This window comes from Octopus bimaculoides, chromosome 2, assembly GCF_046866305.1.
Source record: "Octopus bimaculoides isolate indiv1 chromosome 2, ASM4686630v1, whole genome shotgun sequence".
Lineage (NCBI taxonomy): Eukaryota > Metazoa > Mollusca > Cephalopoda > Octopoda > Octopodidae > Octopus > Octopus bimaculoides.
The window spans coordinates 142,086,569-142,100,317 of NC_142929.1; the positions used below are offsets into that span (position 1 = coordinate 142,086,569).

The 13,749-nt window shown below is 33.5% G+C and overlaps 1 protein-coding gene across 1 annotated transcript; it reads right to left on the minus strand.

Annotated features, from left to right (window-relative positions):
* Window positions 1-5,207: 5,207 nt before the first annotated feature.
* LOC106875770 (uncharacterized) lies at window positions 5,208-13,224 on the minus strand. Its single transcript, XM_089347809.1, has 7 exons — window positions 13,117-13,224; window positions 11,432-11,458; window positions 10,138-10,161; window positions 8,581-8,768; window positions 7,450-7,650; window positions 5,931-6,152; window positions 5,208-5,469 (listed from the first exon to the last, which is right to left on the minus strand). Exons 1-7 carry the CDS (start codon window positions 13,166-13,168, stop codon window positions 5,269-5,271), a joined length of 915 nt encoding a protein of 304 aa, XP_089203935.1. The 5' UTR covers window positions 13,169-13,224; the 3' UTR covers window positions 5,208-5,268.
* Window positions 13,225-13,749: the final 525 nt, after the last annotated feature.

Sequence of the window (13,749 nt, forward strand, 5' to 3'; positions counted from 1 at the left end):
TGTATATTCGTGTTCGTGTATGCGCTTTTCGTGTGCTTGTGTGTATGTGTGTGCGTGTTTGTTTGTGTTCTTTTGTTTTACATTTCGAATTGTCTGGTTACTTACGTCAAATTCGTATTGTGGCTTAAACGTCTAAGCTATCAGCTGTATCTCTGCTCCTTTTTCCCCTTCAGTGGGTAGCTGGTGATTGACTACCTTGAACAGAAAATCTGATGCAAGGAATTATTTTGATCTACACAAAGTGTAACTCTTAGCATTTAGAAATTCAAATGTATGTAATCTATCAAATAATGCCCCAATTAACTGATAAAATATTATTCTTTTACGAATTGGCATGCTTTCAGTTGTATAATTTTGGGACTATAGAAAATAAATAAAATATTTTAAATGCATTAATGACTAGTTTCTGTTGGGAAATGTTTGCTTTTTTCCTTGGACATTATGGAATCGATAGTGATATTTATTAGATCACTAAAAATGTAATTTGTGCAAGTGCCTGTCTGATCTCCAGTTTCGTTTAGTTATGCATATACATGTGTTAATATATGTATGTAATTGCATGGATAACTGAGCCTTAGAATTCATTTAAATACATATTCTTTTAGAGACAAATAATGTATTAAAATATGCGAGGTATTTAATGCTTCTGTGAGTCTGATATCATTTACAGAGCTATTATTTATGTAAAGCGGAAAAGTCGTCATCATTTTGTACAAAAGAACTCTGCAAAAGTCTATGACCTTCAATAAAATGCTTGTAAATAGGAAGTGAGTAACGACACTTGATGATACAAAGAGAAATCTGAACCTTGCGGCTGTGTGCACCTGTAAACATATACATGCGCAGCAGTTTGTAAGTTCACATTTAACGTAAAACATTTAATTTTCCTTTATACTTGTAACAACGTGACATGTAAGATGTATCGTAGAGAGTGTAAATTATCATTGAAACATTACACAGAACTGCTGAAATAAAATGAGCTGAGATATATGGTATAGAGTTCATGTGTCTTTCTCCCCATCCCTCTCTCCCGTCGATATATATATATATATATATATATATATATATATATATATATATATACATAATTGTGGTACACCGTCGGTTGCGACGACGTGGGTACCAGTTGATCGGATCAACGGAACAGCCTGCTCGTGAATTGGAGAGATTCATGTGACACAGAGTGTGACAAGGCTGGCCCTTTGAAATACAGGTAAAAGAGAAACAGAAAGAATGAGAGAAAGTTGTGGTGAAAGAGTACAACAGAGTCCCCCTACCCCGCTGGAGCTTCGTAGAGCTTTAGATGTTTTCAGTCAATAAATCACTCACAACACCCGGTCTGAGAATCGAAAGGGAATCTAAACCACGATCCTACGACCGCGAGTCCACTGGGCCATTGCGCCTCCGCTATATATATATATATATATATATATATATATATATATATATATATATATATATATATATATATATATATATATATATATATATATATATATATATATATATATATATATATATATATATATATATATATATATATATATATATATATATATATATATATATATATATATATATATATATATATATATATATATATATATATATATATATATATATATATATATATATATATATATATATATATATATATATATATATATATATATATATATATATATATATATATATATATATATATATATATATATATATATATATATATATATATATATATATATATATATATATATATATATATATATATATATATATATATATATATATATATATATATATATATATATATATATATATATATATATATATATATATATATATATATATATATATATATATATATATATATATATATATATATATATATATATATATATATATATATATATATATATATATATATATATATATATATATATATATATATATATATATATATATATATATATATATATATATATATATATATATATATATATATATATATATATATATATATCCAATCAAGAGTTGAGTGGCGTAATCCGAATAAACAGGAACCGGTATCTCCAAAGGAACTGGTATATCCAGGAATTGGTATCTCCAAATGGGAACTGGTATATCCAGGAATAGGTATCTCGAAGATCAGTTAGAAGTCACCAAGGAAGGCTCTAGTTCTATCTTTTTGATATTGGAATTGAACATGTGAGGTGAAAGGATGAAGCCAATTTGGTTTTGATCCTTTCCGCTAGGTGCATCTCATGTTGTTCTGCACGATTTCTTGGATGAGATCAGTGTTTTTGATAAGGCCAGCTTGTGCTTCCTTGCAGATACAGGGAGTTGCATTTCACGATCGTTGGCTTCTCCGATCCCGAATCGTTCCACTGTCGAAACCCTTTGGTCATATACATCCGGGCTTATTTGGGCGTTCCAATCTCAATTAGACAATGAGATTTTTTTGAGGAGTTGTCGAGGTGATTTTCTCCAGGATGTTGGCCGTAATCGCAGTAACATAGGGTGTGTTTAGTGGCATATTCGCCGAAGTTATCGGCTCTACTCTGATCGACCATTGATTTTTGGGATAAGGCTGGGATAAAGCTTCTTTGATATGGAGATATCTTGCGATCTTCTCCCAGGTCAATATGTAGACGTTTATCTTTTTGGTGTTGCTGCGTTTTTAAAAGTGTTTGCGGAAGGAAGAAGCATCGATAGTGTTCTGCTTCAGTCGGACTTGGAGAGGTTGGACCATGCTACCATAATAGCTGTAGTACTTAGTGACTGTATCTGGTGTATTACGTATGTTGATAGGCACATGTTCGTTTTGCGAATTGGGCAATTTGCCAGTGTGCAGGCAGATGTCCAGACTCTGATCAGCTCATTGACAGGTGTTTACGTAGGGACGTTCACAAATGGGTCACTAGGATGTTCAGACATTCCCCGCGAATGGCCTCATGGATGACGAAGCTGGTCTTCTCATTAATGTTGGGAATTTTCAGGAAGCACCTTTTCGAGAAATTATTCTTACCACGTTTATTTGGCTTGTGTTCGCATAGGGAGTTTGTAACTGACGGTGGGTATACGCTGGAACCAAATACTATAAGAAACTGCTCAACCTGTGCGTCCTGGCTTGTGTTGTCATTGCATTTCTTGTATAACTTTTATTAGCTCTAATGGGGACTTGTAAAAGATGAAGAAGACTTGGTAGGTTGATTTTCGGTGGACCATCTCGTCAGCTTTTCCCTTGTCCTGATGCTTAGCCGAAAGTTATGCAAACAGAGGAATCAATCACTGTTTCGATGTTTGATGGTGAAATCGATGGTGAAGTTGATGTGCCACCGCCTTCCTCAACGCAACCGCTATGCAACCAATTACACCAGCATTTTGGAAGTTGCTGCTGGTGCTGCTGCTCGCTCAATCACCGGGCTATCGAAAATAGCAGGATATATGTACACATACATCTCTCTAACTGTATTCTCTTGAAGACAGGCCTTTGCACCCGAAATATAAAGGATTTTCTAAACTTCATGCATTATTAGAAGATTTCCTTATTTCTCAGTTCATTCATTTTCTGCTCTTGCATATACAGTTTGCAACCATATCATGTCTAAGGGGTCGACAGTATATTGTAGACATTTTGGGGAAGCTGTTGACGATACATTCGCTACCCCACTCACTAGTTCTTTTCACTGATATTTTCTGTCACAACGTGGCGGGGGTTGATGACATCTTTGCCTCTCATGTACATCAGATATTTAGTAGCTATCTCTTATTTCTGCATGTAAATGTATTTTCGAATGTTCTGGGCGGCTACTCTTCCTGCCAATGCTGCTGTTATCCTGCATCTTGCGGGATATTGTGTGCATTGCTTTCTGCTTGTACGATGATTGCTTTTTCTCCAAGGGTCTGATTAAGTAGGTCAACCCAGCTTCCCTTGGGTCATGTGAGAAAGTTGCACACTCTGAATACCTGCACATGTCTTATTGAAATGTTGTTCTTATTCTGCAGTGCTGAAAATTCTATCGTTCTTTTGCAGTGCACATGTAATGTATATGTTTATTATTCTATGTTCAGCAGGTGTTATCTGAGTAAAACAATACGACACTCGAAGGCCGTCGTATGTATTATTGTATTAATTTTCAACCAGACTATTCTTTTTGAGTGTCTATCTATAAAGGCTTTTAGAAATAAAATATACTTCGGCAGCATTTATTTGAAGCGCTTATACCAACAGATCAATATCAGGTGTTGTTATTAATATATTTTCCTTTATAGAGGACGCATGAAATGGCGAGGAAGAATGGCATTGGAAACAAATTGAAGTGCTTTGATCAGAGGTAATTTGTACAGTAAATTGTTTGATGTGAAGTTTTAAGTGTCTAAAGATTTTAGTTTACGCGGTCAACAAAATATTCAAAACAATGAATAGTACAGTGACAAATGATTCCCTAATCAGGATTGTAATACTTCTATTCACTGAACTAACTGGTTACGAGCAGATAGCCAAATGCTATTTTCTCTTGCAAAATGTGTATTTAAATTTCTATTTTTAATGATACGTTGACAAAAATGTTTTGCTGCGAATTGTATATGTCTTTATTATAAAATGCGTTGAAGAATTTTCAAATACGAAAATCAAAAATATGTTTTGCTGACCTTAATAAATTTACATCCCGGTAATGTCAATGACATTTTTCTCACATCTCATATATCATTCTTTATATAACTTTTGAAAAGTTCAACTTGGAACTTTACCATGTAAATCTGTAATGTATTTTTTCCACTCATTCTCACGTTACCCGTAACTTGGTTTCCTTTTTAATTCATATACTGAATAAACTATCTCACGTAAAGCTCATTCTTCACAACTGTAAAATTCTTTTCCATAGCTGTCATTTCACAATCCTTATACGCATATAACTACTGCATTTGGTGGCATATAACCGTCCCCCATGTCCCAAAATCACAACGGATTCGATATACGATGTTGTGCCAATATTACATGTTTCAATGAACTAAATCCCTTTTTCCTTGAATATATGCTGCTGAGAGTGAGGTGCATCAAATATGCCTATGTATCTATTACGCCATCAAATATGGTAGTCTATTGTTGGTTGGGAGACCTTCAAATTAATTACGACCAAGTGAAATGAAACACGATGACCTGATTATATATTCGAAAAATTAAACAAAATATGAACTCGAAATAATAGTTTACAATTCCTTTATTTCAATCGATGACCAACAATAAAGAGTATACACAATAATTTAAAAGAAACTTTCAGGTTCAAACATTTCTTGGGCGGCTTTCATAGCCTTTTCTTTAACATCGGCTCTCAATCTGTTCAATACAGTTGGATTGGGTCTGAAGACCTTTGATTCATACAATCCTCGGATTCCACTGGCATCTTTTTGAACAAATAATACACGGTTGCTTCTCCTGTAGGCGAACAACTGGATACGGAAGAGCTGAAGCGAATTAAAAATAGGAATTATATTTTTGGCTTTTAATATCTGCTATTATTGCAAGATATTCTGTTAGTGTTATTGCTTTCTCATCGCGTCTAGAATTGGCAATAGCAGTGTAAAGAGCTCGGTTCTTCTTTATAAACTGTTTTTTCTAACTTTTACTAGTAATCAGTAATAAGTATTAAACATGTTTACGAATCCAAACTAACTTTTTCCGAGACTAAATGATATAGTGTTTAGGAGCATTATTCTCGAAGATCATCGTAAATATACTTATGACATTTGCTGTCGACCATTAAAGATTGAAAACAAGAAATATCATCACGTTAAATATTCATGAAATATATAGTTTTAAAGTGAATTAAGTTGGTCAAAGAACGGGTCCATATAGTTGGCGTTTGTTACATGAAAATAAAATATTATTTTCGTCGAATTCTACATAATGAAGATATGAAACTTACCTTGAAGAAAGGATGTTCTGGATCAGGGTATCGGATGACTCCTACATCGACAACACTACGTTCCGCATAATCGTTTTTAATGATAAGTGATTCCAAATTGTCAACAGTTGCACCGGTGAGACCCACAATGTTTCCAAAATCAACGATATCAATTCTGGTGGCAGCCAAAATATCGGCGTCTTTGATGAGATCATTTGCAAACCATTCAGCTACTGCATCAACCTTAGAGAAGAAATGAGAGACGGAATTGACAACAATATATACCAAATTATTAGCACTTAACTCGATTTGGCGTTCCGAGTGACATAATTTACAAATTTAAAGCAATGAAAAATAAACTGCAAATTAATTTCTAAAGTTTCTAATGGATACGCGTTAGGCATCAACCCTAATTACCTCTCTGTACATTATATTGTTATTAAATAGTCCTGAAGTTTTGCCTCCTTCTATACTCAATAAGGCATTATAGAATATAGTTGAGCATACATGAATACGTGATTTTTGTTGCTAAAATTTTGGCTAGGTAATATATTCTTTTCTACTCTAGACACAAGTCCCGAAATCTTGGGGTAGGGCTAGTCAATTACACCGAACTGAGTACGCAACTTAATTCATCGCCCTCAAAAGGATGAAATGTAAAGTCGACCTCGGTGGAATTTGAACTCTGAACGTAAAGACAGACGAAATACCACTAAGCATTTCGCCCGGCATGCTAACGTTTCTGCCAGCTTGTCACCTTGGCTAGACAATATATGACATCACACAAAGCATTAGCGGGTACATAGCTACATTTCTGAGATCGCATCCCATCAGTTACTATTTTAGATCTGTACCCAAAAAGAGATATTTTGATTTCACATGCCAACAATATTCAAACTATTATTTCTAGATAAGAGACTTCTCCAACAGTGGAAAATAAATTCGCTTCTTGTCAAAGTAATACTAAATAAAGAAATTATTCTTTTCTACTCTAGACACAAGGCCCGATATTTCGGGGTAGAAGACCAGCCGATTAGATCGACACCAGTACGCAGGTGGTACTTAATTTATCGACCCCGAAAGGATGAAAGGCAAGTCGACCTCGGAACCAAAGTGAAGAAAAAAAGAGATGTCGAAATATCGTTCACTTGATGACAATGGCACTATTATTATTATTATTATTATTATTATTATTATTATTATTATTATTATTATTATTATTATTATTATTATTATTATTATTATATATGGTTGTACATATATATGTAGATATGTATATGAGATGATGGTGAACATATTCAAAAGCTTATCATATTTATAATATAGATATGTGTTGAAACTTGTATTCCAGTTAATGATTGAGACATTTATGATAGCCATAAATGATACAGAAGAACAAATCTACACAAAACTAAATTTATATTGTTACTTCAATAGAACCAGTTATAATAATTATTATTTGGTTGGAACATTTTGATATAATGTGTATCAAAGTTTATATTTCGTGGACAATCTAAGAAGAATAGAAGAGCTGACTTACTATTTCTTGATCAACGGAATTTTGAGCCAATCGGAACTGTCCGAAACTTTTGGCGCTACTGCGGACAACATCTTCGGTATCATCTGAAGTGACGAATTGGTTTTGTTTCATTGTGGCGACATATTCATTGAATGTGATATTTCCGTCTTTGTTATTTTCTCTCATCTTTCTCATCAGTTTGTTGGTTCCGGCGATCATGATCTAAGAAAAACCGGAAATATCAGTTAATAGTGTGGTTAGTCATAATGTTATTTTAGAACTGTTAAATAATTATTAGATGAAAGCAGTGTCTAGCAGATGCATAACGTTTCCATTGTAAAACATTTACACAGAGAAACACATTCGCACACATGCGCACACCACACACATACACACACACACATACACACACACACACAGAATTTCCATAGTTATAGGTATTTCTTTTTCAAAATATTTGGTTTCATCAATTTTATTAAACTATATATGGGTAATAAGAAATCTCTGATCGTCCGCAATAGGTCAGTCAGATTTAGCCGACAAATATACTTCACAATGTCGTGCCACTGCTGTTTACCTCTCGCTCAGAGATTGTTTTTCCTTTTGTTTTTTTGAGATCAGCGACGGCTTCTCATTGGATAAAGCATATAGTATATAACTCACAATATCTACAGATAGTCTTGGTGAACATATTCTATCCGAAACCAAATTAGTGTATGTGTATATATGTAAATATGTATGTGTGTATGTATATACGTATATATGTGTATGTGTGTATATATATATATATATATATATATATATATATATATATATATATATATATATATATATATACATATATGTTTGTGTGTGTGTATGTGTGTGTGTGTATGTATGTAGAAAGTTATTTTCTACTCTAGGCACAAGATCGGAAATTTTTGGTGAGGGGGCCAGCCGATTAGATCGACCCCAGCACGCAAGTGGTACTTAATTCATCAACTCCGAATAGATGAAAGGCAAATTCGACTTCGGCGGAATTTGAACTCAGAACGTAAAGACAGACGAAATACTGCTAAGCATTTCCCCTGGCGTGCTAACGTTTCTGCCAGCTCCCCGCCTTATGTATAAAGAAAATTAGACAACAAAAGTATTGCATTAATTTCAACTGACTTGCAACTCTTGGTCCATTGCCTTGATTACATCAGATGTAAGGTTACCATAACTGGCAGCCAAAGTGCAGTGGTAGGGAATCTGTTTTGTCGCAACGATGTCATTTGCGGAGTTACGGGACCACATTGCTCTTGCTTCGCCTATGATCATGCCTGCGGTTTGCAAACCAGTCTTTGCCTTGGCAAGACCTATAAGAAAATATTATGTAAAGCGTTATTTAATGAGTTATTTTCATTTTCAAATGTAGATAATTAGTTAACGGAGGTAGGAATAAGGGAAACGCAACTTAATAAAAGAATGATAAGCAAATACAAGAGAGGCTCTTTGTACGCTTCTTTCTGAGCCTAACTATCACTACAAATTCAGCGCACCTTCGCTACTTAGAAAAAAAGTGGCAGCACGGACGACAGGACAGACAGACATGAATGAAAAGCAGACAGCTGAGCAAAGATAACTGCTTTTAACAACGAACAAAGGGCCACAACAAAATCAGCACAAGCTAAACAAATTTTGGCTGCTGCTAAAGTTACACTAATGAAAGAACAATTATTTTGAAACTCGATGGATATTTTGTTGCTCGTAGAAACAATATTTTTTTCATTGTTTACGGAAAGAATAAATATTTTGTTAAAAAAATCTCGACAAATATGTATTCGTCTTCGTGACCAAATCTTACGATATTTCATCCTGCCTATCAGGTTAATAAACGTCCATCCTTCTCTCCGTCTGTGTGCTCTCTCTTGAATAGAGTGAGAAAAAAGCAAGTGTTGGCGAGTGAAAGAATATATATAAACGTTGTCTTTTATATAACCTCACCTATAATACTCAAAATGGAAAGAATTGTGATTCAGCAGAAATTATTGTTGCATCGTCAGCATAACTCAGATAGGTACACGCTAGAGCTTCATTCCTTGAAAACATAAATTCTAACATTATATGTTAATCTAATGCACAGAAAAGCTGCTGCATGTATTGGATTAATAGATGAACCTCTTTTGCGTTGAAAGACTTGTAACTGAGAAATACGTTGTATCGCCTAGAAAGTGCACACTTGCACAACAAACGCTCACAGGAACAAATATGGCTGAGGATTAAGAGGGAGCACAAATCATGGGACAAATGACAGTGTAAGATGAAAGGGAACTTGTGTAAATTTCGTAATGATTATGCAACGCACAAAGGAACACATTAGCGCTCAGTGATGTTTATACGAGAATATACGTACGCTTTATAAATATAAGCATTACTGTGCATTTTAAAAGTCCCTATTAAGTGGGATTGCTATATATACACACACACATACATATGTGTATATATATATATATATATATATATATATATATATATATATATATATATATATATATATATATATATATATATATATATATATATATATATATATATATGATATATATGTGTGTGTGTGTGTATGTATATGTATGTATGTATATATATATATATATATATATGCATAATTAAGGGGGAACGTAACAGCCACTTCATATGTATATTGACTGAAATATCAATTAGTGTGAAAAATGAGTATAGACTCACGTGATCCGGCAGGGCCATCAGGAACTAAATGGAAAGAGGGAGAAAATATATAAGTTAACATATATGCTACATTGCAAAATAAAATAAAATCAATATATTTCACCTAATATCATTTCTATAAATGGCGTTCAACCGAAAATTTATAGACTGCTAATGTTTTTTTATAAAATGTGCTACTGATATAGGAAAATATTTATTTCAATATGTTAACAAAATCCTAGTGTTAGAAATGTTTCTTTGTTTGAGAGTTTATGTTATACCTTATTTAAAAATTATGGCACCTGAAAATACCAATGCTAAATCAGTAGCGTGGGGATTTATGTGCATTTTTAAGAATAATTCTGTCCGTTTGCCTTTTCTCTTTTCAGTGGCCGCTGGGACAATATCAAAATACCAGTAATTCCGAATCCGATTATCTAAGGTTGAACAAGCCGGGTGTCTGTTCAGAGCCTGTGAAACTATTAATCACATAGAATCGCGACAGATTGCTTTAAATAATATATGTAACTCCTACTAAATACTTACACACACACACACACATATACACAGACATGCATATATATATATATATATATATATATATATATATATATATATATATATATATATATATATATATATATATATATATATGTATGTATGTATGTATGTATGTATGTATGTATATGTTTTCATTTATTCTTTATACTTCTATTTGCTTCAGTGATTTGACTGCGGCCATGCAGGAGCACCGCATTTCGTCGAGCAAACTGACACCACTACTTATTCTTTGTTAGCCCAGTAATTATTCTATCAGTGTATTTTGCCGAACCGCTAGTTATGGGGACGTAAACACACCATAATCGTTTGTTAAGCGACGATGGTGGAGGGCAAACACAGGCATACAAAAGCATACATGTGTATATTTACGATGGGCTTCTTTCAGTTTCCGTCTACTTTGGTACTTGAACAAATTTCCACTGGATACTTTATAGAAACTCGATGAGTGAAAGATATTCTTAGCTTAGTAAAGGCATTTTTCAGAAAGTCCTTACAGTAGCATACTCAGATCAAATTAAATAGATCCTTGCTTATTCCATGTATAGAATTTTCCTCTTGACTTTCTACCTGTGAGCCTGAAGAAAATATTTCTTAGCAAGTGTTGATATTGGAACGAAAATTTAACGTTCGCTGTGAAACACAATGTTTTCTATTGTGCAAGCCAAAAGCGTATATAAGAAAGTGTATAGGCTTTGACAGATAAGTCTAAACTATGTGTATGCAAAAACTCAGTTCAGACGTGAAGAATACTTACTCATCGAAACGATGTCACTGACAGATGCTGAAAAAACAGAAAAGAAAATGTCATCATTTGAGAAATAACAATATTAACTTTTTTATAGATATATTTATTTAAAAGAAAACAATACACATGTTACTGTAAAAGAGAAATATATTTACTTCATATGAAATTGTCACTTTATCATTTCCAGCTGGACGTTGAGTGTCTTTTAACATAATGCACTTCATTGCTGATATTAGAACAACTGTCCAGTTTGAGAATGTAGTTTTCAGTCAGTCGCACAAGCTCTAAAACAATCATTGACATAGACCTTTCTTGATAATTGATTGCACAAACTAAGACCGGAACTAAAAGTGCTTTTGTACACAATTTCATGCGTTATCATTTTAAGAGAAAGTTAATATTTCATGCAATTTAGAGATTTATTTTCGGTTCTCTTGGAGCTGTAGAATGTGAATTACGACCGATTTTTTAACATTAATAAAAATGCTCGTTCATTCATATTGAATTCTATTAAATTCCATCTTACGCAATATACAGTTTCTTGGGACCATTCACTTTGGCGATTCTTTTGGCATACTGTCTGCGAAAAAACGAATCTGATCCTGCTTTCCGACCAGCGATACCCTTGGCTCTCATAAGCACACTTATACCTTTAAGCGTTACTGATCACCAGAGCTAAGCGTTTCTAGCAGGGGAACACACCGGTAGCTCTCAATATTTAATTGAAACCTTTTCCTAAGTAAAACACCTTTACTAGCCACTGTGCTAGAATTAATTAAGACAAGATCGTACCGTTATGCATGGTGTATCTCTTTTACTCTTTTACTTGTTTCGGTCATTTGACTGTGGCCATGCTGGAGCACAGCCTTTAGTCGTGCAAATCGACTTCTATGACTTATTCTTTGTAAGCATAGTACGTATTCTATCGGTATTTCTTTTGCCAAACCGACAAGTTACGGGGACGTAAACACACCACCATCGGTTGTCAAGTGATGTTGGGGGTGGGGACAAACACAGACACACACACATATGCACACACACATGCACACACACATACATATATATATATACATATAATCGACGGGCTTCTTTGAGTTTCTGTCTACCAGATCCACTCACAAGGCTTTGGTCGGCCCGAGGCTATAGTAGAAGTCACTTGCCCAAGATGCCATGCGGTGTGACTGACCCGAAACTATGTGGTTCGTAAGCAAGCTACTTTATTTTATTTCGATTGGCCATTTAGGTCTTACAAAGAGGGGACAAACAAGGACAGACAGATATAAAGTAGCCACTCCTGCGCCTATCACGCAACTTTTTGACATTGGACAGTCCAGCCAACTTGTAACCATTCGTCCTTCTTCATTAACCACAGAAAAAAATTGAACACTGAGGAAACGTAAATTGCTTTAAGAGTAAATTAAAAGCATTAGTTACGAGAGTAGCTCTATCTAATTCATAAAACGGAAAGAATTTCGTCTTTTTTTTAAAATTCACATGAATTAAGTAATGTTTCTTGAAATAGAGACTACAACTAAATTTTAAGGCATTTAGAAGTGTTTGATTCATTGTTTTCTATGATTTGATTCCGTTGATATAGGAGGATGAGTTTAACTGCTACTAAAATTCAAATTCCAATTTTTAATTTCAGCATTTCTTGAAATAAGAACATGTTAAATAGAAATGTTGATACTTACCATAGCAGTATGCAATAGCGAAGAAGAAAATAATAATTGCTTGAACCTTCATGATTAGAGATTGCAAGTGAGCAAGTGATGAGAAATCAGTCCCAGAAGCTAGTTTATATAGGTATTTAACAGATGGTTATTTCACAGAATGACAACACTAACAAAACATATATTCAGGATTTCTTGAATTCTATTGCTCTTTTTGCTTTTGGATAGAGCAAACATCACTTAAGCAGGACAAATGACTTTACAAATTGATCAACAGTAACACAAAAAGTTTACGTAAACAGCTGGAGTATTTTATGAATAGCTGTCCCATTATCGTTTACGAAACTTCATATCAGACACAAAACTGTTCAAAAGAATAGTTCGTACGTAAGTTTGAATAAGGTTTGATTGAACCAAATAAGCTTTCACTCGTTGTTTCTATTGTGTTGGAGGGTTGATAAAAAAAAGTGAAATAAGATATACATAAAACACGCATACACACACATATGTATATATATATATATATATATATATATATATATATATATATATATATATATATATATATATATATATACGCACATATATATATATATATATATATATGAAGGTATGTGAGCGTTTGCATGTGCATATATATATATATATATATAT

Coding starts and splice junctions, on each gene's coding strand:
- LOC106875770 (XM_089347809.1), bottom strand. CDS start 13,168: ATGAAGGTTCAAGCAATTATTATTTTCTTCTTCGCTATTGCATACTGC. Junction 11,459..13,116: donor CGCTATTGCATACTGCTATG/GTAAGTATCAAC, acceptor CTGTTTTTTCAG/CATCTGTCAGTGACATCGTT. Junction 6,153..7,449: donor ATTCCGTTGATCAAGAAATA/GTAAGTCAGCTC, acceptor TTCTTCTCTAAG/GTTGATGCAGTAGCTGAATG.